Source organism: Pararge aegeria, chromosome 14 (assembly GCF_905163445.1).
Source record: "Pararge aegeria chromosome 14, ilParAegt1.1, whole genome shotgun sequence".
Taxonomy (NCBI): domain Eukaryota; kingdom Metazoa; phylum Arthropoda; class Insecta; order Lepidoptera; family Nymphalidae; genus Pararge; species Pararge aegeria.
Window position 1 is genome coordinate 9694578 of NC_053193.1, and position 25936 is coordinate 9720513.

Consider the following 25936-nt stretch of genomic DNA (forward strand, 5'->3'; position numbering starts at 1 on the left):
TAATAGTTTTTATGCTCTCACTTCATGGGCCTTGGAGAGTGAAAGGGATGCCGTAATTCGTTGAAACGCGATAGCAATAAAAGAATTAAAATAGTTTTCCAAGGTAACGGATTTTAGTATCACATTACAACCCTTTTGAATGTAATGCTGTGCCGTTAGATAAGTAACAGGTCTTACTGTAAAAAGACATATTCAAGCGATTTATGTGAAAAGAATATTAAGCTAAAATATTTTTTTTGTTTACTCTGCAGAAGGAAAAAAGCGGTAATGTAAATAATGCATTTGACCCATCGGAGCCACCGCCGGCTTTCAGTGATGCAGTTAGAAATGAAAAAGCCGCAATGGAGACAACAACGGTATGGTATACGATAGTCTTTTCTTCACACTTTCTCATAACGTGCTTGTGCTTTCTTTTGATGTCCCGATTCAGTTAAGTTTGTACCTACCTCACTGCAAGTTCAACGTATTTACCCGGGTAATACAAATACTTTTTTCAACCAACAAAGAGGTTTTATGCAGCTGAAAATAGTGCGCATTTCCTTAAACGAACAATTATTTTGTACCTTCTGAATTATGATTAATGAACGTTTAATTTTATCAATGTATAAAATATAACTAGTTATGTGTTACATTTTAAATACGGAAATATTCCCTTTAATATATTTTTAATATAGGCTGTATGCAGCAGGTTTAGATCCGCGCGCGAAAAAAATCTAGGGAGCAGCCTACGTAACTTACATACAGTGGATTTTCTGAGAACTATTTTCGTCGTGTCACAAATATTGCTTATTATACTCTTGGCTTCTTATCGTGATCGCTTACAGCTCACGCGCCTAATACCACCTCGATTGTAAAATCAAATCTACCAAACTCGTTGTATAATATACTATAATCTATACTTTTAATACAGCTGTGACGGGTTGAATTCCGTACATTGAAGATATTTAAAAAAAAAAACTTGTTGTTTGCAGGTTTGGCTGCCAAACCTGCAAACAACAAGTAAAAGCCAAACCTGTACTTTTTTTTAATTTTTGTCTGTTTGTCAGTCTGTTGGTCTGTGTGATGGCTACGCATCACGCTAAAAGTTTTGATAAATTGAAATGAAACTTTGTACGATTTGAATTAATACTACGAGGTGTAGGACGCAGGATAATATTTATCCCGAAATTCTTCTTTTAATCTCGATATTTTTTTATAAAGAACTATAAAGCTGTAATAGCAAATTAATTATCCATCATAAAAAATATCGATCGGAATTCTAATAACCCTAAAGTAAGTATATAAAACAAAGAATAATAAGTACCTAATTCACCTAATCTTTGTTTAGTCATATTTATTGACAGAGATAAGTATAGGCAGACAATCATACACAGAAAACAATCCCGACCGATAGATAAAATTTGAAGCTTAAAAGATTCGTTTCGCAAGGTTTAGCAGAGGGGTGATTGTGGACGAATATCATATCCATTTCATGAATTAAAAAAGAAATTCATTTAATTCAAGATTCAATATTTATTTCAAGTAGGCTAATACTATAAGCACATTTGAATCGTCAAGTCTGTTTATTTATATTGACTCTAACACCGGTTCGGAAGGCAGATTCTACCTTACCTTCCATAGAGATGTATCATCTGCAAACAGTATATTGTGACAGGTTCAACTGACATGATGTGCTAGCTCTTATATTTTTTCTCAAAATAGATAAAGATACGGGCGTAGAATTAAGCCTTGTTGGACACCCACTGAGACCCCGAAACATTATATATTTTATGCTTGCCTATAGTTGCGATAAGAGATGACTAAACTAAGTGCAATATTTGGATACCATAACGGCTTAGCTTACCTTATAAGATTTTAAGATGAATATCGAATGCTTGATAGATCATAAAAAGACTAACGGAGTTCTGTGAACGTTCCCGGGCATCCGTTGTGCTACGACCTTTAGTGAAGCCACACTGCCCAGGGTATATTCAGTTAAACGTTTAGTTTATTCGCTCTTCGAAAAGGGGCTTATATTATTACTAGGTAGGTCGGAACTTCTTTTTGATCAATGGGCAATTGCGGATCTACCAAAAAGCCGGCGTCAGGGTTCGCAGAGGACCTAGAGTAGTCAGTAGGTTCTAGGTCCATACTTCTATTTGAGATTTTTATTTCGAATTAAAATTATATTACCTTTATTTACATCAGGATCATATTCTAGCCATCGACAATATTTCGCGATACAACTGGCTTATAAAACGTATATGCTGTTTATTGCATTCTTGTTATATTTCCAGCTTATTATCACAGGAGTTACGTACTTATATAAATGTTCCAAAGAAAGTCTACTTAATCACTATGACTCAAACCTTGAATTGATAGGCAGCAATTTTAACGCGGAACGATTGTCATCTGTCCTCCATAACGAAACGGGTCACTAGTACAAGGATTATACTCCTTATTTACATAATTAGGTAGGCATTAAAATTTAGAATTTCATTTATTGTATTTCCGGTATAATTCAATGTATTTTCCTGATAAATACATCTATACTTATTACTTACAATAAAAATGTAACGGGTCGAATTCTGTACATTGAAGATATTTAAATAATTTTTTTGCAGGGCACTCTATAATTGATACTGAACCCAAAACTGTAATTTTTTTCATTCGTGTATGTCTGTCTGTCTGTACCTGGGCCGCGCATCACGGTTTATTATTTTAATTAATTATAATTAATTCAAATGAAACATTGCACTATTTGAGTTCATACTACGAAGTAGGACATAGGACACTTTTTATCCCGAAATTCAGCTCAGTTCCTTTGGGAGAGTGGATAAAAGTGTTTGACGATTTGTCACCATAAATTTGTCAAATCTTAACCGATTTAAATAATTATTTTTGTGCTGGATACGTTATACCTACTATCAGTTTAGTTTTGCCCAAATTTCGTTTAGATGAAGTGTTGTCACATTTCTGAGGACTTTAGTGCTAGGCCTAAATAAAAAAATGTTGGAATTGTCTTGGTTAACCTTTAGCATACGAATCAACTAACAATGCGATTTCGATTCTTCCTTTAACGATTACTATTCTTTGTTAGTGTTAGGAGCTAAGACTGATTGATATCAAATTATCTTTCAAATTTCGTCCATTTACTGACTTGGGTTGACGTGGCTTACCCAACGTTATCGACTAATATGTAGTGCTGCTGTTATACCATACATTATTCACAGGCCGGTCATTTGTGTTTGACAATGTTTACGTGATTGAAGGTTTCAATGAATGGGTGATTAAAGCTCCAAGAGCAAGAACAAGTAAATCATTCGCCCATACCTCAGTAGTTTATTTAAATATGTTGAAAAACTATCTGCACTTAATATCATATAGGTTCGTGTATATGGCACTTCCAGTATAATAGTAAAAACTTTGTTTGGTATCTGATTTATTGAGTTAGGTGTAGACTATTAAGCAGTACGCTGCGCTCCGTAATTTATGCGGGCGAAGCCCTAGGGCACATCTAGTTAAATAATAATTGTAAAGATTATTCAGGACAAAACCACGAAATGAATATAATACTACAATATGAGTTGGTTCGCTCACTTTGCATAATATATTTTTGTATTTAGGTATATTGCAAGCAAAGCCTAGGTTATTTAAAAAAAAATATTTACAGCGTCCTTGAAAGGTCCCCAAAATTTTACGAATGTGGTTATCGCCATCATCTCACTACCGTGTAATTCTTATGTACGCATCAAAAGTGCCACCTGTGGGCCTACTTGAATAAAGATATTTTTGACTTTGACTTTGAATTAATTATAATCGATTTTCTTATCAAAATAATTATTTCCTTTCAGAGCGACAATGTTGAGGACGGTGAACCCGAAAGAGCAATGTGGGGAAATCAAATTGAATTCCTCATGTCTTGTATTGCCACTTCCGTGGGATTGGGCAACGTATGGCGATTCCCCTTCGTTGCCTACCAAAACGGTGGCGGAGCCTTTCTTATACCATACATAATAGTTCTTATACTTATAGGAAAACCCATGTATTACCTTGAAGGTGTGTTGGGTCAGTTTAGTTCTAGAAACACTGTCAAAGTATGGTCGCTAGCTCCTGCAATGAAAGGTAATTGAACTATTAAGTTTTTTAGATTAACTTCCTACGTACATCTGACAGTAATGGATCTTTAAAAGCATTGGATACACTATCGCATTAGATTAAATTATCCTATGACGATATAATAAATTAGGTCAAGGATTGTGTACCAATGCCCTATTCTGTACCTGCCTTTGTACTTGTAATTGATCTGTCATTCATTACAGAATCAATATAATTTGAACGAATGAATAGTTTTGTTGTAAACAGCTTTAAAAAAATTATAACGTAAAATGAGAATATACATAGAGCATAAGATAGACGCTATCTATCTGATAGAGGGTAAAATTTTACACTCGTATCTAAACGCCTTAAAAATACATAGCGATCTCTTCCAGGCTAAAATTTCCTTCTTTACTTTAATTATTTTTTTTTAAATATAAAAATATATCTACATGTAAATGTAATTTTCAATGCAGCTTTATGTGTACAACACTTGAAAAGCAGTCGATGTATTGATTGGAAATTTTAAAGCAACGTTATATTTCTAGATGTTTAGTGTTTTAATGATTATCCCTAGTAGTGAGTTCCCGTTTGAATATAAGTACCTATTTTTCCCGATAATCTCATGGAAACGCGAATTTACCTTAGTTATAGCGTAGCGTTGCCGTGCATATGGCTAGCAAATAATAAGTAGGTACAATTATAATTTTTATTTTTTTTCAATTTATTTTATTTATTAGTTTTTTGATATAATTGTTTTATAAATATAACCTAAAATAAAAATAATTATAAATTAAATTTATTTTTCAGGCATAGGCTACGCGCAGTCTTTAGCTTGTAGTTACATCCTGTCCTACTACGTGTCCATCATTGGACTGTGCCTTTACTACCTCGCTATGAGCTTTCAATCAACTTTACCATGGGCTATATGTGAACCTGAATGGCTCAACTGTGTACCATCAGGACAAACGGAAAATATCACACTAACAAACGAATCACGTAGCAGTGCCGAGCTTTATTTTGTGTAAGTTAAGCAATTTAAATATCACTTACTTCTACGGTGAAAGAAAATATTGTAAGGAAACCTGCATGCCTCAGAGTTCTCCATAATGTTCTCAAAGGAGTGTGGAGTCCACCAACTTCACCACCACTCATTGTGGGAGGAGACCCGTGCCCTGTGGTGGGCCGGAAATGGGTTGATAATATGATGACGATGATGATCCATTTTATTTTGGTAGCCACGTGAAGACGGTGTCATAATATTCAATATCCATACAATGATGCATTAGTAAAAATGTATCGAAATGTATTCTGTGCTTAGGAAATACCCTAAAGCAAGTGCAAAGGAGGTGGTGCGGTGGTGGTACGAATCTCGGTTCGAGTGAGCACCATCTTTATACTCGGGTCAGGGTTAACGAACGTGACTTTTGAACTCTAGACCAACCAGCCAGTTAGTTACCTAACTCGATCAACTGTTCCATTTGAATGAAATGTTTTAGTCGCTACAGTAAAGTGAAAATATTTATAAATAAAAATAACCTAAAATAATAAATCTATGAACTAAAATACAACGAAAATAAATAAAAATGTTTTCAAAACCACCGCAACGTACAAGCCGGCAGTATTGCCCGCTCTTATATCAAGTAACGTACTCGTAGCTTTATCTATATATGTATAGGGGCTGCCGAAAAAGTCAAGTTAATGAAGAAATATTCGTGTAGAAGGAATATAGAAAATTTAAACAAACGAAAGCACCAAGACATCAGTAACTTAATATTATTTTTCATATTCAGCTCTGACTTTCTAAACAAAAAATCATATCAATGTTTCAATAAACACACAAACACTGTCCTATTTATAATATTGTATGACTACTATTTAATTACATATCGGTACTAAAAATTTCATATTTTTCAGAAAAACTGTACTGCAACAGCCCGATGGAATAGAAGGTGGTCTTGGTTAGTATTAAAAAGCAAACACTACGTATACTTATTCGTAAAACGTAATATTTTACCTGATCACTTAAGCTTTTAACGACCGCCCTGATACACTCGTGAAGCAGGAGGTCCCGGGTGAATTACCCGGAAGGCGCAAATTGGGAATTTACAATGTCTGAATTTCCTCTCAGTGCCGTGTGGATATCAGAATACAGTGATAGATCAGAATGCAGTTAGCACTTTTCCTCCTACTAAGGGACTATAGTCATAACGGGCAACACCGAACCCGCCGGTAGGGACAGGCCTTTAAATAATAAATCCCTGCTTATATTATAAATGTCAATGTAAGTTTGTTACGCTTTCACGCAAAAACTACTTAACCGATCCTCATGAAGCTTTGTACACATATTCATGGAAGTGTTAGAAGTAATATAGAATACTTTGATCCCGACACTAAGCTCGGTTCCTTTGGGAGAGGGGATGAGTGTTTGACGATTTTACACCATAACTCCGACAAATTATAACCGATTTAAATAATTATTTTTGTAGTATAGAGGTTATAATATGTGTTTAATTTTGCCCAAACTGTGGTTGGAGATAGAGGACAGAACTCCTCAGCGGACAGCAGCAAACCCCTCATTTAAGGCTTCGCGATACTGAATACTTTAATTTTTTTTAGATCTACAACTAAATTTAATGCCACATCAAAAAACAAAATCAAACGCAGACGAAGTTGCGGGCAACAGCTAGTAAATAATAAACGAAACCGATTAGGGAATGGGTTTAACATACACAAATCGGTTAAACAACACTACATTAGTCCGGTACCACCTTATATTGCACCATCACTTACCACCACGTGAGATTGCAGACTGGAGCTAACTTAAAGGGGAAGAAACAAACTTAAAAGTATTTTATACAACGCAACACAAAATTAACAGTTTTTTTTAACTTAATTTTTATTTGCAGGTTTGCCTCTTTGGTACCTCACACTTTGTCTATTAGCATCATGGTTTGTGATATTCGTGATTGTCTCCAGAGGTGTTAAGAGTTCTGGGAAGGCTTCCTACTTCCTCGCCCTGTTCCCTTATGTTGTGATGATCATATTGCTCATCAGGTTAGTAGAAATTAGAGTAGAAGAGCTTTTTGTGGTATTACCGCTGTGCTTATTTCTTCTGCCGAGCAGCATTGTTTTGTTCTGGTCTGAACGGCGAGATTGCCGGTATATAGTTTGATGGACACAGGCATGGGCGTATCAACCCTAGAGCCAAAAAGCCCATGGCCCGGGGCGGCAAGCTGCGATGGGCGGCGCAAGTCCAAATTAGAGTGAATGTACCTTTTATTCCGGATTTATACCGATTTTGCATTTAAAACATTAGTGGGGAAATAACAGAGATACAGTAAATGCGTCTAGTACAGCGGACAAAGCAATCTGCACTTTTATTTTTGAATAAATGGTGTTCAAGTTTCTTTCTTTCAATTTGTCGGCCGACTGGCGCACTGCGCCAACCCTGCTTTCTGGCCGAGGGTTCGAGTCCCACAACCGGAAAATGTCTGTGTGCTGAACACGAATGTTTTTCAGTGTCTGGGTGTTTATCTGTATAATATAAATAAATATTTATAATAAGTATTTATTTGTATTATCCATAAAAATATTCATCAGTCATCTCAGTACCCACACAGTACCACAAGCTACGCTTACTTTGGGGCTAGATGGCGATGAGTGTATCGTCGTAGTATATTTATTTACTTCAATCATTCATCATTAATTCATTTAAATTATTCTAATCAACAAACTGCTGTATATTTCTTTTTATTATTCTTTTGCTTTTTTCTTATTAATTTATGGCCAATCTTACTGGCGCAGAGCGCTGAATATTAAAATACGCCACTAACATGTCCTTCAATCTACCTTACCCTGCGTTCTTTTGTTCTGTGTATGACGATGGTTTTCCACTTATTTACCATCAGGTGTAGTGATTAAAAAAACGAAACGAATCCGCTCATGTCACGAGTTAATAAGTAAAAAAAGACAGGTATTTCTAAATCACAGACAGACAATTAAATTTTATTTACTTGTATAGATTGAAAAATTATCCCCTATTAGATAGAATATCTTAAGCCTTAGATAACATATTTACTATCGAAACATTTAGTATAATTCATATATAAGCATAATAAATCTTGCATTTAACAGATTGATAAGTAAACCTTAGTAAACTGCTGGATCTATCTAATTAATCTTTTCTTAGGTTTATGTATTTTTATGTGTATACCTAAACCAATGATGTAAAAGATATTTTAAAAATTGTTATTGTTAGTGTAGTTTTATACGAATTTTGTTATATAATATTTGGTGACTCTCATATGACTTTAGTTTCCTGAAGAAAATACATATAAAAAAACATATTAAAAGGCGAGGGCTACATAGATAAATAAAAAATTTAATATCGTTCTGGGATTTCGAAATAAATATATTATTTTTATTAGCTGACGGCCGATTGGCGCAGTTTGCAGCGACCCTGCTTTCTGACTCCAAGGCCGTGGGTTCGATTCCCACCACTGGGAAATGTTTGTGTGATGAGCATGAATGTTTTTCAGTGTCTGGGTGGTTATATGTATATAATAAGTATTATATGTATATTATTCATAAAAATATTCATCAGTCATCTTAGTACCCATAACACAAGCTACGCTTACTTTGGGGCTAGATGGCGATTTGTGTACTGTCGTAGTATATTTATTTATTTATTTAATTTTATTAGCTTATTTTTTTTCTATCCTGGTCCAGGCTAATCTTTGGAAAGGATAAACTGACTTAGTGCCTTGATAGTAAGCGAATTAAAAAAATTGTCATCATCATCGATATTAAGAAAATTGTCACCGTCATCATATCATCCCACTACAGGGAACAAATCTCCTCCCACAATGAGGAGGGTTTCGGGCGAAATCCACCACGCTGGCCCAGTGCGGATCTGTGGACTCTTTGAAAACATTACATTATGGCAAACTCTCAGGCTTTTTTTCACTGTGTTCACCGTTGAATAAAGTGATAAAAATTTGTTGCCGTTGTTGAGGAAATTGTAACTATATTTTATTATTTTTCCAGCACGGTCATACTACCCGGAGCAGGAGATGGCATCTTGTTCTTTATAACTCCGCAATGGCACAAATTAATTGAACTAAATGTAAGTTGCAGAAATAAATACCAATTTTCTAGATTAATTAGTGGGAGGTCCCGGGCAGGGCGAATTAGAAAACTTTTAATTTAATTTAATATTTAGGGGTCCGGTACGTATCCGCGTAAAAATGGATAAAGGGCATGCGTTTAATATACCTTGTGGCAACCTACACTTACCGCCATGTGAGATTGCAGGTTAGGGCTTATACGAGTACATGTAGTGTCAATATCATATACGCAATAAGTTTCTCCTCTTTTTTATAGTAGTCATACCTACTAATCGTTTTTTTATACAATGTTCCAGGTGTGGTACGCAGCTGTAACTCAGGTATTCTTCTCGTTGTCTGTTTGCACGGGGCCCATCATTATGTTTTCTTCCTACAATGGCTTCAGACAAAATGTTTACAGGTAAGTCACCCGAAAATGCGTTAAAACCTATTTCACAGTATGATCTTGGATTGTCGCTCGCAGTACTTACAGCAGCTGGAGTATTGTCAAGGACTCTAAGCACTAATTCACTCTCTCCTATGAGGAAAATAAAGATGAATGGCAGACTGTATGAACCATTTTATCTGTTATGATCTTTTATGTACACATTTGTGATGACCTATGCTTCTGAAACATGGTCGTTAACTATGGGCCTAATAAGAAGGCTCAGAGTCACTCAGCGGGCAATGGAGAGCTATGCTCGGAGTATCTCTAAGCGATCGAATCAGAAATGTGGAGATTCGTAGAAGAACCAGAATTACCGACATAGCTCAACGAGTCGCGAAGCTGATGTGGCAATGGGCCGGGCACATAGTTCGGAGAAAGGATGGACGTCGGGATCCCAAGGTGCTGGAATGGCAGCCCCGAACTGGTAAGCGCAGCGTTGGTCGGCCCCCAACGAGGTGGACAGACGATATTAAGCGCGTCGCAGGTAGCCGCTGGATCCAAGCGGCACAGAACCGTGGAATTTGGAACTCCCTACAAAAGACCTATGTCCAGCAGTGGACGTTTATCGGTTGATATGATGATAATGATGATGTACACATTTAACTTCCGACAAGTTTAAAACTAATCGGAATTTTCAGTTAATCTTGCACTGATTGGCATATTCTCATTCATAGGCTCCCTCCTAACCTAACCTTTTACTTGAATGTTCCCCACGGCACGACGGTCTACAATACCGAACCAGAGGTAAATTCACTAGACACAGACAGACGTTTCAAAAGTCATTATAAACTATATATTTGACTTGAGGTTTAATAAGTGCTTATAAATTATATAACTTCTTTTTTCTGAATTACATTCCTAATAGCATAGTGTTGCTAATTTCGAAACAAAAAACCTAACACCTATCAATTTTACCTTACTGTTTTCTCCCCTTTTTGTCCTGATTCTAAGATTGCCTGACAAAGATCGCTACTCAGCGATAAGGCCGCCTTTTGTATTCTACTTCTATTTAATATTTTTGTTTTCTTGTGTTTATCTTTAACTTAATGGGATGTACAAATAAAGAGTAATAATAATAATAGTTTTAGAAACCGTGAACCGAAATCAGGATGTCTTGTTCCCTAAACTATCTTACACAAACAAGGAAATTAAAACGGATAAATAGATACTTATTAAGATAATCCCATCTGCTGCAGAATCGTTAGCAACACTTTGCTGAAAATGAGAGTAACGTGTTTTGAAAGTCGAGAAGACGACCTTGTAAAAGCGTCAAAGAATTTGAGTCTTAAGCAAAACATTTTAGAAGATAAACTATAAACTTACAGAAAAGCATTTCACATGCAACTTTTGGTAGTATAAGTTATCAATCATGTGTCTTCTCTCACAGGGATGCTATGATTGTCACCACTCTGGACACGTTCACTAGTTTACTATCCGGCTTCACTATCTTCGGTATCCTCGGGAATCTTGCATACGTGCTTAAGCGTGATGTCAGCGAAGTGGTGGGCTCAGGAGGAACTGGACTCGCGTTTGTTTCATACCCCGATGCCATTGCGAAAACCTTCCAGCCTCAGGTATCTATACAAATAAAAATAAATAAAATTTCCGTCAGTGGTTTAGAAATATCTGCCTCTTTTGATTATTTGAATGATAGCGTAACCCAAACCCTATCTAATCTAAATCACAAGCTTATTAATCTGCGGAACGGCTGAAATGATTTCTCTGTTAGCCGTTTCGCAGATTAGTTTGCGATTAGTGAAACGGACTTTCACAGGCAGGTGGAGTATTATGGGGGATTCAGTTATATAGACTACTTTTTATTCGAGAAATCTATTAGTGTTTTAATTTAATTTTGAGACTTTCAAATCTTACTAAGTTAATAAATTTCAATAAAATACCTCTACAATATTTCTTTAAACAACCCTTGCGAAGAATAGTGGACTACAGTTTGTATGGGTTTTATTTTTATTAGTTATAGTTGTACCTACGCAGGATCTTATCGGGCGACAAGGTACGACTTTGCCACTAAGGCGAGTAAGGTAACTAGCCGCAATCCGGACCAAGCCTTTTTTTCGTGGGGTAATGGAGACTTAACTTTAACGGGCGTCGGAATCCCCTCTTACATCACCTAGAGGTACTACTACATACTACACCTCATCTACAAGGGCAAGTGGCAAGGTATGTGAGCCGCTTACACCTACGGTGGATTGGTCAATACCCCACATCTGCGCCCTCAACCATTGCGCCCAACCCGACAGAACTGATGTTACAGAAGGACACCTAAAAAAAGCCCTAAGATCTGTCGCTGCCTTAAGCTTTAAAAGCCAGAATAAGTCTTGAGCCAAGTTAGAAAATATGAATTCCTGAACTGGAACTTTCACCTTCAACTTTTATAAGGTTATAACTTTGCAATTTCTTTTCAGCTTTTCTCAGTCTTATTCTTTTTGATGATGTCCGTACTCGGGGTTGGTTCTGCCGTGGCGTTGTTGTCTTCTGTCAACACTTTGTTATTGGATGCCTTCCCTCGTGTCCGGACCGTATACATGTCCGCCTTGTCTTGTACAATTGGATTTGGTATCGGTCTTGTTTATGTAACACCGGTGAGTATAAGTATTTCATTATTATAATCATAGTGCATATATTAAACTTTAAAGCTACCTCTATATCTTCTTATCGGTTGAATCTGACTTCCAAGTTGGTTGTAGAGCCAGAACAAAGAGAGATAATGCGCGTTTCTTTTTGAAAGGCAAAGTTTTTGCGTTTAGAAGCTATACCTACTTAGTAAATTATTTAAATACCTACACTTATGCCCGTTTTCACTAAAGACGAACTATGCAATGCCTATATAAGTGACGCCTAATGTAAGGAGATTTCTAGGCGTACATTAACCTTTCATCCATAGTTATCACCTAAGAGTTGGTGAAACGGTTATTTCTATAGACATCGCCTAAATCATTAGGCATTCGATTTAGTGAAAACGGGCATTAGAACGTATGTGGACATCATAGCCCATATAAATGCTCAGTTACCAACCATCGTGAGTTTCATTTTACCTGCAACCACTCGGAACGAACAAGGAACTAGAAGACGCTACAAACGTTATACCTACGAATTCCTGAACATTCAGTAAGTTAGATTGAAGATTGGCACATCTGACTGTAATATGTAAACTAAACAAATATCTGCATTAATGGATTATTTAACTATCTAGCCAAGTTAAAATTAACCTTTATAATTTTTTTTCCGCACATGACCTCTTTTTTAACTTTACACCGTTAATTTTGCATTTTTCAGGGAGGCCAATATGTTTTGGAAATTGTTGACTACTACGGTGGAACTTTCCTTATACTATTCTGTGGTATTGCTGAAATTCTTGCAGTATTTTGGATTTACGGTAATTAATGTTTAATTTACTAACTACCTGCCTACTAATCAACTTGCGTCCGATGGCTTGCAAATAAACAACCAATCACAAAACGTGACAGTCTTTGTAACTCTTGTGATTGGCACGATTGGCCTTCACAAAGCTTATTATTGCAATAAAGGACTTAAGTAATTAGGTATCTATCTGAAGGGGAAACTCTGCAGGAGTTTCCTCAGAGAGATATATCGGTTTATTCCTCAGAACTACAATATATCGGTAGATACTGCTATTTTAATACAAAAATTGCGTCGAATTTTTCATCTCAACCACTGCACATCCACTGCCCGATATAGGTATTTTGTAGGGAATTTGACAAGTTACAGTTCTGCACCCCTTGTATCCAGCAATTCCAGATACAACTACAGATACTCAAAGAATAACTCTCTCTATCGCTCGCTGACACACTGAGACTATGCCGCCTTATGAGGCCCATAGTAGTGAATTTCGTAACAATTTTGGTAAATTGGAAATGGTAAATAGTTTTTGTTATTTTAGGTCTTGAAAACATATGTACAGACATCGAATTCATGTTGGGAATCACCACATCTATATACTGGCGCTTCTGTTGGGGTATCATCACGCCCGCGATGATGGTTGTAGTATTTATTTACGCCCTGCTGTCATTTGATAACTTACTGTTTGGAGGTCATTACGTGTATCCTACGGCAGGTTATGGTGAGAACCTTTTAAGTTTCCTTACATATTTCTGATAATTATTATTCATAATTTCATAATCTACTTATACTTGTTAAAACACTGAACAATAAAAGTAACAATTTAATATAAAAGCAGATTTACCTTATTATAGAGAGGCAAAATTTTGAAAGATACGATGATTTTCGATTTTACATCAATATCAGAATAAATTTATAATAAAATTTCTTTATATTACAGTGGCAGGTTACATGATGCTGTTCGTCGGAGTAGCTTTTGTGCCAATCTTCATAGGATTGACCATGTATAAAAATAGATCTGGAAACTTCTTGGAGGTAAGCTTTAAAATATACTTGTATTGTCTGCCATGTTGTGTTGGATAGTTTAGCACAGGCTCGACAATCTCACTTTTATCAGACGCGTCCACTCTCGCCTAAGCTCTCGTGTAACTAATGCACTGTCTTGAGCGCACCGCGTGAAAAAAAATACAGCAGCATGGCTAGCTTTTCTCACAGCTTTATCAACTCCCCGAGCATAGGCGCACAAGTGGATATAGTAGCCTAATAATATACGAATATAATTACACGTCCACCAATCTGCACTGGGTCAGCGTGGTGGACTACGGCCTTAGCCGGAAGACCCGTGTCCAGTAGTGGGCTGATAATGGGTTGATATGATGATGATGATGATGATCATAACCCGGGGGTAAACTTCCATGCTTCTTTGGCAGATGGACTCGTTAATTTTATCCTTTTAAGGGGATATAATCAGGGGATATGATTTTTGTCTCCTGCCTAGACTAGCCCTACTGCACCAGTGAGGTAGGAGGGCTGTTTATTAGATACCTTCAACTTGGTGATTATCGGTTTCAGACTTTTAAGAAGGTGTTCCGCCCTAAATCATCGTGGGGTCCCCGATCTCCGACCACTCGAAGGGAATGGCAACTTTACTCACAAGATGTGCAATCATTTCGTCGGAGTCTAAACAAGTCCTGGCTCGGACACATCGGGGCAACGTTAACAGGAGGATACCAACGTGCATTTAGATATAATAAAATGATACGCCACTGAAAAACCGAACGGATGTGAACCTAATGCCCGTTTTCACTTAACCTAGGAATAGCCTTCATCGGATGCCTAATGATTTCGGTGATTCCTAAAGAAAAAAAACGAACGAACGAACTCTTATGCGATGACTAACGATGCGTCGGATCGTAAAGACAGAAAAAAAATATTAATTTGTTTATTTTTAAGAACCTGACAACACAAACACAAAATACCACATCTTTTGGCAAAAACTTTAGACAAGTTAGGTTAGGTATATGAGTTTCGTAGTGAAAATTTATTGTATGCCTGGGAATCTTCTTTGATTAAGCGTTATTTACTTCAGTTCGTTACTGAGAAAGGGTATAAATCGATCATCCGCTGCAGCACATTTTTAGTAGAGTCTAGAATTTTCTATCGTATAACTTTAGATCTTTTTTCTTCTATTTAGGTTATATAGTTAATAAGTTGGTAACACCGAATAGTTATCTTATTCAATAAACAGTTATATTATCGACTCTAAGTTGATAATTAATGGAATCTTTAAGAGTTATTTATTCACGGGGTCGGGCGGTTTATTTCTGGGCACAGCTCTTTAACTCTCAAAAGAGGGCTTTAACCCAGCGAGCTATTTCAATACAAGGTAGCGGCCTTGAGTAACGAAAATCGACTATAAGTTAACGAGAACAATTATTCAGTCGTTAGTGATAATGTCAGGGTCTTAACTCTCAGAGGCACAGAGTAGTAGTAAGCTTTCATGTATATATAAGCCTATTAACATATCATAATCTTCATCAACAGCCTACAAGCGTCCACTGTTGAAAATAGGCAAAGAGCGCGCCAAAACACATTAATTCATCCAGCCCATTCCAGCCCCCATTTTAAGGTCATCTGTCCAGCGGGTTGGAGATCGTCTCACACTGGGTATACCGATTCGCGATTTCCATTCCAGAACGCGTCCGGCCCAGCAGCCATCTTTCCTACGACAGACATTACCCACCCACTGCCACCGTAACTTACTTATCCTTTGAGCTATGTCACAGATTTACTCGTTGCGAATTTTGTCGTAAAGAAAGACTCCTAATATATCTCGCTCCATCGCGCGTTGCGCGATTTTACATTTTCGGATCAGGTCCACGTCAGTGACCACGTCTCCGATCCATATGTCATTAAAGGCAGAACACCCTAATATCAGACTTTCGACTTTAGGAATTGAGGTATCGACATATTTTCAACCTATAGTTGTGGGTAAATTGGGTGGCAATAGATTACAGTATAATTAAGCTGCTCTAGTATGTGCCTGCAGTAACTTAGCTGTCATTGGTAACCTTCGAACTGTTATCTCCATACAAAATATTGGTATAGTTAAATACAAGTGGTGCTATTAAAATATGCGTTTTATAAGGTCGCTAAGCAATCTGTCGGAAAAGTGAATACGGTCTGATGATGTCTTGTAAGAGTTGGACTTAGACACGTTTCAAAAAAGTTTATAAATAATAAATTTATTAATAGTATTTTTAGAAGTAAACTAGAATTAAGAAACATATTTATATCATAGTTATGAAGTTATACAAAATATACTATGTTTATGTTTATTACCTACTAACATACCTTATAATAAAAACAAACTTAAGCTGGTTATGCTACTTTACGTACTCATTAAATGGTGTTACTATTTTAAATCATATATTTTGTTTAGTTTTCTCAAAAATTAATAAAGGTATTTAATATTTATCTGTACAAATAGTTTACCATGGCTATATATGTAAAATGAAAAGTAACGTGAAGATTGATGAGTGCATATCTTGATAATTCTGTGTATGCTTGATGTAATGTATGTAAGTGTCATTTATGTAAATAAATATGTTAAGAAATTTAAGTAAGTGCTTTGTTTTTTTCTGCTTATTTATTATCTATGCATTTATGTTTTTAACTCCTACAAATTTTAGTCTAGTCTGTGTATATTAGAATAACTGACTGTCAATTATGCTCATTTGATTTTTTAACGATAGAAGCCAAAAATTTTTTTTCGGATTTTGATCAATCAAAGGCTTCTATGATTGATCAAAATCGCCTATTTCATCCCCTTGAAAATCTTTCAAGGGGATGAAATAGGCGTAAGAAGATTGTAAAGAAGCCCTATATCATGTCTCTAGACATTAAAACTGGTAGTTTAGTAATTTTAAGTAACATATAGGTACTTACTACGATGAAAAAAGTGCGCCCTACCTTGCGCAAAATTATTCCTGTTGTTATGGCAGACCGACAGAATTTTGATAAAATTTGGTCTTGAAATAATAAATAGGATACTTTTTATCCCAATGAGAAAAAAAAGAAAATTTATAGTATCATTCTGCCAACCGTCCGTCCATTTTTGCAAAGACGACAATTCGTCAGAAGCCTAAGATAGAACTGTATTAAGTAGGTCTCCGAGGCAATCATTGCAATTTTGATTGTAATTACTTAGTTTTAAATTATAGATGTGTAAAGGACAAAAATTATGGGTGACTGAAGGTCCAATAAGGACATAATATAATTTGCACTCACCTCAGCCGATTGTTATTGCAGTGTTTGTATGTCTGGAACTACCAGTTCAATTGAAAAATCTTTTCGTGAGTAAGCCCATTTATTTGGGAAGTGTAGACTATGAACAACATAAAATATATCATATCTCCATGAAGTTGTTGATTATGTATAAATACACGTTTGCTTCTATGGTACGGAACCCTCGGTGCTCAAGTCTTATTTCCACTTTGTCTTTATTTTGGTATAGCAAATTGGTATCTCGAAATGATGTTCTGAGTGACCTTACTCCATTTATCAATAAAGTATGAATTAATCCTTACTATAAAACCAGATTAACTTTCAAATTTGTGGTCACAATGGCCTATGTTTATTTCTTTTACGATAAGTTAAGCATATAAAGCTTTACCTACAAGAGAATATTTTATTTATTTATAAAACAATATTTTATACCTAGTTATTCTGTACCTATATAAAAAAGAAAGATTTGTTTTTTTTTTATGTTTGATAGATAGGTACATCTATATGAATAAATTAAAAAACTACATAACCGATTTTAAAATTTCTATTCCATAAAGACAGCTTCAGACATCCACAGACTTCAGTCTACCATTCACAATCCAAAGAGAGAGAATAATCCATTTTAAATATGGAAAATATGTGTAATTTAAAAGAACTGATAGATAACACTTTAATTACAGCAGACGGATAATAAGATATAAAAATAAAACGAGTTCCATAAAGACAGCTTCAGACAACATCCACAGACTTCAGGCTACCATTCACAATCCAAAGAGAGAGAATAATCCATTTTAAATATGGAAAATATGTGTAATTTAAAAGAACTGATAGATAACACTTTAATTACAGCAGACGGATAATAAGATATGAAAATAAAACGAGTGAATTTTATTTTACAAAATAAGATCATGTGTACCTACCTAATTTGGGTAAGTTATACCAACAGCATCACTAATTAAAAGTAAAATAAATTGTTCACAAAGTTCCTTATTACAATGAGTGTAATGCGAAGAGCACCTCTCCTGAAATACTTAGTAAAGAACGATTTCATGCGGATGCTGGCAAGGACTGACTAACAATGGGAAATATTATTACTACCTTACCCATTTAAACCGAAAGATGGCGGTAATTCTAACAATAAAACCATTTTCAAAGAGGGTTGAAGTTAAACGGTCGGTTGTAAAAAGAATGCCATAAACAAAACAACATGCCTGTCTTCATGTTTGCAGAATACATGGTGTGCCGACCCCACATAGGCAAGGTAATTTTGCATGTGCTGTCAGAATATATCCTATTATATTAATAACGTGCATGTTTATGAGAGTGATGTATGGATGCATAAATGTATGGATGAGTAGACGTTTGTTACTGTTTCACGCAAAAACTACTGACCGGATTTTAATTAAACTTGAAAACTTGAAATTTGGCAAAAATATAACAATAAAGGTCAAGTAGGACCGAAGTTGGAACAAATTCTGCCATATGAGAGCTATCTAAACCGTTAGCGTTATCTAGGCAAAGAAAATGTAATATACTTAGTGTAAAAATAAATAATCTCTCAAACAGTTGTAAAAATAGTTCGCGACAGCATATCATCGACTTTTGCTTTTTAATTAAGTATATTTATTTTGTTCTGTAATTTTTGTCCATTTCTATGCAATAAAGTTATTTAAATTAAATTATATCTATGTGTTACATGAAAGCTATTATAGTCAAAATAGTGAATCATAAATAAAATTAAACTGGTTACTATATGTTATATGCGCATTGTGTAGTATTTTTTATACCTTAATTAATGCTTATAAAAATAAATACTTTTATCGCTTCTGGTGATTCAAGAAAGTTATCGACGATGCACTTAATAACATAGAGTAGAAAAAGACGCAGGCATCACATCAGCTAGCCTATTGTATTGATGAGATATATTTAAACTACCCTCCTTCAAACACTGCATAATGATCAGCATATAAATCTTATCAAAACAAATCAGTAACATAGACTAATAATTTAACCAAGAAATAAACCAACTTGTAGGAGACAAAAATAATATACCCCGATTATATCCCCTGACAAGGGATATAATTAACATGTCCACCTGCTAAAGTACGGGAACATGGAATAGGAGAAGTTTACCTCCGTTTATTATATTTCCACTTGTGCGCTAGTCCTCTGAGAGTTTATAAAGCTGTGGGAGAAGATAATTTTTTATCCTTTCCCCTGGGAGATAATTGTCTCCTGCCCATGCTAGCCGTGGAACAGGAAATAGGAGAAGTTTACCCCCGTTTAATATTACACATATATATTATTTTGACTTGTGCGCCAATGCTCTGAGAGTTGATAAAGATGTGGGAGAAGATAAATGTTTATCCTTTCCCCGGGTATTTAATTGTCTCCTGCCCATGCTAGCCGTGCTGCTGAGTGTGTCATAAACACCAATCACAAGCCGAACAGCGACACAATCAACAAACACAAACACGGCATTCACACGCTAACATGGCAGACGAGTTTGTGACAGAAATTACTTGTGGGTTGAGCTACGAGTAATTTTAATTAAAAAAAAAATTGACAATAAAAATCAAATTTGTTAAACAAGTAGAATAATAATTAAACAATAATAATAATAAAACTAACATTAATATTTAAAAACTTACTGCAAAATTTTGAAGTAGTTGCTATGTAAAATGTAAAAATTATAGATAAGAATATTGGATATGGAATAATTATAGGAATGTACCTACTTAGTACCATTTATTAAATTTGACTTCGCACTGACTTATCTAGAAATGTTTTAGAATGTATTTATTTCTTGATTTTTAGTTTAAAAGTCTGTTTTTTAGTCAAAAATTATAGATCTGTTAATGGACAAATAATGGTTCCCATCAAAAAATTTACATACCGAATATACAACCGAATTGGGAACCGTCTCCTTTTTTGCAGTCGGTTAAAAGGCAAAATGAATTTGACATAAGTACTACTAGGTATATAGATAAAATAACGGAGTGACAGACCGTAGTAGATGGTAGGTACATTAATATATCCTTAACAAATTTACTTCCTAGTGTTCTTCCTACGGATACAAGAACAGACACAATTTTTTCTGTAATGATATTAAAGATTAATGATTGCATAACACAAATTGATATATATGCCGACGTGAGAACTAATTATACGATAACAATATATTCCACTATCATTTTCTAAGTAATCGAAACATAAATATTTTGATAGTTGGATTATATCAGACCGATAAAGTTTTAAAGTAGGTACCTACGTAGATATTTAAAATTGAAACTTTCACACGCAGGCGTAGGTTGGTAAACTTTATTTTATTTCAGTATGTAAAAAACTGAGACACCCTATTTCTATATAAAAACGCATAGATGCCTTTGGGCTGTGGTGCTGGAGGAAAATGCTTGAAATATCTTGGACGGCTTTTAGAACCAACACGTCCATACTTAAGCAATTAAAAATTTCCAACCGACTATCGACCACTTGCCTACGTCGAACTTTGTTATATTTCGGATACATTGCCAATTTTTTCAAATTAAAAAAAAATATTCAATACCTTATATACATTAAGTAACGTACGACGCCGTGCTCGCTTTTGACGCCGCGCGCGTAATTTAAAAATGTCGCGCGCAGACCTAAATTAAAATTATAACTAAATTTTTCCGGGAGTAGGGAGTTTTTTGTTGGAAAAATCCTCCTCTATCAGAATAAATTTCAAAATTTTCTTAAATATTAATAGTTTATGAGATAACGGCAAAAACGAAATGGCATTTTTTTCCGTCGTCAATTGTTTATAACTTTAACAGCGGGAGAGAGCTAGTAGCTATGTAAGGGCTATATCTACATGATCAAATCAGAAATGAGGAGAAAAAACGCAGCGTTGGTACACCCCCAACAAGGTAGACGGATGTTACAGGCGAGTACTCGAGTAGCAGGGAGCCGCTGGACCCAAGCCGCACAACACCGTTGTATTTGGAACTCCCTATAAAAGACCTATGTCCAGCTGTGGACGTCAATCGGTTGGTATGATGATTCTAACAAAATCAAATTTAACAACTTAAGTTTTACACGTACATAGGCGGTTCCGAGAATAGTCGCGTACGGTAGCTCAAGAAATTTGATTACCAAGATAATTTGTTATTTAATCACCTCAGTATGTCAGGGATATTCCGTAGGAAATTAAGGCTTAATCTTATCAAATCCAATAAGAAAGGAAAACGTAATATTTTTTATATTAAAAAAAATTAAGACCGTAATCTGGGACTGTACATAACTGTGTATTTGTTTTAAATTGTAGGTACTACAAGTTAGACTGCAATCTCGCCTGGTGGACAGTGACTATGCAGTCTAGGATGCTAGTTGGCTTACCTGTTAGGGAAAAGGCAGTTAATATTACGAAATCTATACCCCGAATCGGGTTTCAACGCAATATAGTTCCGGAACGCTAAACCGCTTGGCGGCACGTCTTTGTCGCCCGGGTGGTAACTAGCCTCATATTGCACATGTCAGAGTTCGACCCCGAGACCTCGACTAATAAGACTAAAGACAACTTTCAACTTAATAACGTTGGTAGCCAAATATAATATACGGGTGCGGGTAAAGCAGCGTGCAGATCCGATAAAATTACATTTAATCGACAATAACGTCAATGTAGGTACGCTGATTCTTATCCTGACTGATTAGTCTGGCTTTCTGTTACATCTTAGACAATAATTGTTGTTTAATCCAAGAAAACGTACCTAATTAATGGATTCCTAGCCAGACTGACCTTCTTTATGAACCACTGAACCCATTACCGGGTAACCGTAGAGCAAGAGTCTACCCTCAGTATGAGAAAGGTTTAGGCCTATCAGAATATTTATGTTTTAATCCATCAAGCGGTCACGTACGGATTGGCAGAGTACATACGACTTTGAGAACATTATGGAGAACTGGAATGCATACAGGTTTCCTCACGATGTCATCCTTTCAGAGGCCTGCCACCTTTGTGAGAGAGATAACTCAAAGTAGGGAAGTACCTATTAATTTCTACACCCATATTTTTTAAAATGACGATTTTTTTATGTCAAAATTTTCATAACTTAAAATTAATATGTCGCTACTAAACATTGATAGCAAGATATTAAATGTACTATAAGCTCACTGGTATTAAAAAAATTTAAGACATTTTTTTAAAGAAACATATTAATACCCAAAAACTAAATAATTACTGTGCAACATTTAAACCAACCATTTTAAACTTTCTTCATTTGCCTACCTACTAACAGAAGTCATAATGACAGCAATGACTTGGTTTTAATTTATCACGACCAAATCTACTTAAGCAAAAACAATCAACACAAATGATTATAGTATTAACAAAATATTTTAGAATTACTTTTATAATAAGAAATTCACTGTGTAGGTTTGAATGGTACAGGATGTAATAAAACTGATTTAAATTAACCTAAATTATAAGTACAAATGTACAAAAACACATATTTAGTACTTTTACGCCAGCTGTACACATTCGGCGAGACAGCCCGACAGCGAATGTCTGTATAGCGCTCACGTCTCGCCTCGCTTTCTCTTGTCGGGCCTCATGGTCGCGTAACCGATTCTTGCGCCTGATTTAAACGATCTCGTGACCTAGGTCTCGTGATCTCCACCGAGACCTCGATCTTCCCACCATAGCCCAGTACATGAAATCATTATCAAAGACCTACTTTGAAAATGCAGTCCGACACCCCAACCCCCTAGTGGTCGAGGCGTCCACTTATACCCCCGTCCCCGACGTCGAGCTAAAGCGGCGACGTCCGAAGCATGTCCTTGACGACCCTGACGATAAAATAACTACCGACAACGTGTCCCAACAACACACACACACGCAACAAACACAGCGTCTTCGCCGGCGAAGACGAGGACCCTGATTTCTGACGTCATCCGGACGTGGATCCTTACCACGGTCACGGGGGCGTTCGGAATAAACAATGATTAGTCCAAAAGTCCACCAACAGTCAGATTTACGTCAAACCGAGCCGAGGTCCGAGTCCTCGCAGGAGGCACCCTCGGGTCGACGTCTCCCACACTCCCCCCGATGTCGTCGAGCCCTGGGGCTCTTCTCATGGCGAGCTTTCGCGCTCGCCCCACTCCCCCGGTGACGCAGTAGCAACCCCTTAGGTGGTTATCGGCAAATGTCCTTCCGAAAAAGCAAGTAGGTCTCGTGAGACAACCGAAAGATAACCTACGTACGCGCTAGAACATTTTGCGTCATGTTGTATTTTAACGGTACTTTTTTTTGCGATTACAAAATTTACTTATAATTCATAGTTGTATGCAAAGCTCGTTGCTTACGCGTTTTTACCAGAAAAACCTGTATCTTTCTATGCATCGCACAAAAAAAATAGTACTTTTGTCCGATGTGTTCACAATCCCTATCCCTACTTACTTACTTTACTTTACTCCCCTATTAATATTATAAATGTGAATGTAAGTTTGTTTGTTACGCTTTCACGCAAAAACTACTTAACCGATCCTCATGAAACTTTGTACACATAATCTTGGAAGTGTTAGAAGTAATATAGGATATTTTTTATCCCGAAATTAAGCTCGGTTTCTTTGGGAGAGGGGATGAGTGTTTGACGATTTTACACCATAACTCCGACATATAACCGATTTAAATAATTATTTTTGTACTATAGAGGTTATAATATGTGTTTAATTTTGCCCAAACTTTGTGTAGATCTGATGAATGTGGTTGGTGATAGAGGACAGAACTCCTCAGCGGACAGCAGCAAATCCCTCATTTAAGCTACTAAATCACTTTTTTTTTTAGAACTACAAATAAATTGAATGCCACATAAAAAAACAAAATCAAACGCAGACGAAGTCGCGGGCAATAGCTAGTATTGAACAAAATAAACTATTGATCAAAGACACATGATGTATAATATCAAAGAAATTTATCTGATATTTTTTATCGACGCATTTATTATAGGGTACAATAAATACCTACTCCAAAGAATCATCAGAATTCCTTTCGACATAGAGCACGTAGCCGTGCCTTTTATTAGAATGGTGATTATTAGGAATTAATATTATGGCTTATATTATACAAATACGTTATAAATTAATGCGCTCAAATATGTTATAGGCTGACAGTAAGAAAACTACGGAAAAAAATGAAGAGAGGGTAAATATAGCTTTCGATGCCAGCCCGGAAAACATGAATGACTTACAAGAAAAAAGTAAATCAGATAAGGTTAGTATAACAGTTAAGTAGATATTAGACGAAGGAAATGCCTTTTAATAAAAAATATTTACTAAACAACAATTATTATCACCATCACCTACAAACCATTAAGGTCCCACTGACACAGGCCTCCTCTCTTAAATAGGAGAGAAGAATTAATAGCATAGATCCTGCTTGTTAAATGCTTAGTTCTCAGTTAATAATATATTATGACACTAGTGTGCTATGTTCGCTCGAGGCAACGTGCGAACAAGTCACTTAGCAATCGTGCATTGTAAAGTAAACATTTTTAAGCAAAACGTGCGTAGAGACCCCATTTTGGACGATCTGTGACGTGTTGTGGTGTATAAATAAATTGCCTATTTTACGCATGTAATAGCAAATTAAGTCATCGATCTTAGGTACTACCTCTTCTTTATAGAGTTCGAATCGCGGTGCCTTAGCATTTTTTTTGAGATCGTTTTAATAATTATTTACTATCGGTTGCCCGCGTTCTCTGTCCGCGTATATAACAGTTTTTTTTACAAATCCCGCGGGAATAGTTTGTTTTCCTGGGTTAACAAGTAGCCTTTATTACCGCCCTTTTAAGTAACTCTTTTCCAAAAAATCGATTGTTTGATTTGTTAGGGCGTAAAGTAAGGACAAACAAACAAACAAGGAAACAAACACACTTTTACATTTATAGTATTAGTATGAATGGTATACTGTGGTTAATGTATGTTGTTTTTAATGATACTTAAATAAACAATATAGGTTGTATTCATATGGAAAAAATCAAAGTTAGGTTTTTAATTATTGAGTTGACACCTATCGTATGAGGTGGAAATAGCTCAAGTACCTACCGCAAATTAACCTAAAAATTCAAAACACCGCAATTTGATTTAGCAAGATTTAGCAAGTTGCATTGAAAGTTTTTTTAAGAGAATAGGAATTTTAATGTTTGAAATTAAGACGATGCTTGAAGATTTAGGTTATTTCCATTAACATTCAATATTCTAAACTATAAAAGGTTTTCGTTTTCGGTTAGCTCGAAAAGTTATAAACAATATTGCTTGTTTACTTTTGGGTCATTTTCATTTTTTATTGAATGGACAGTTTAAGGTAATGCGAATTTTCCTAAAACGATCCGTGATAATAAGACTATATATAAACTAATATATTAACAATCTATGCACAGCCACCCTTTTGATCTGTACAAGCCGAATAAAAGCCATAAAGTATAGCCGACTATACCTAAATACAGTTTATAGCACTAGTATATCGGGGGGCACGGTAGTGCCCCCGCCAAGACGAGCGCGATGCAAACACTGTCGTCCCATCCTATACTGGAACCATTTCGCCGCATTTTCAGGTCCCTATTACCTCTGGATAAGACCAGAACGCAGAAATTTTCGTCAT

General features: G+C 35.8%; 1 protein-coding gene across 1 annotated transcript in view; it reads left to right on the forward strand.

Moving 5' to 3' along the window:
- The first annotated feature begins 300 nt into the window (after positions 1–300).
- Positions 301–25936, forward strand: part of LOC120629466 — a 35630-nt gene continuing 9994 nt past the window's right edge. Inside the window, exons 1-15 of the mRNA XM_039898406.1 lie at positions 301–356; positions 3834–4104; positions 4888–5101; positions 5995–6038; positions 6987–7134; positions 9127–9205; positions 9503–9606; positions 11021–11207; positions 12057–12233; positions 12928–13027; positions 13553–13732; positions 13952–14046; positions 14584–14773; positions 18528–18559; positions 24440–24547. Of these exons, the coding sequence (XP_039754340.1) occupies positions 342–356; positions 3834–4104; positions 4888–5101; positions 5995–6038; positions 6987–7134; positions 9127–9205; positions 9503–9606; positions 11021–11207; positions 12057–12233; positions 12928–13027; positions 13553–13732; positions 13952–14046; positions 14584–14773; positions 18528–18559; positions 24440–24547 (1944 nt within the window). The 5' untranslated portion in view covers positions 301–341. The remainder of the gene's footprint in view (positions 357–3833; positions 4105–4887; positions 5102–5994; positions 6039–6986; positions 7135–9126; positions 9206–9502; positions 9607–11020; positions 11208–12056; positions 12234–12927; positions 13028–13552; positions 13733–13951; positions 14047–14583; positions 14774–18527; positions 18560–24439; positions 24548–25936) is intronic.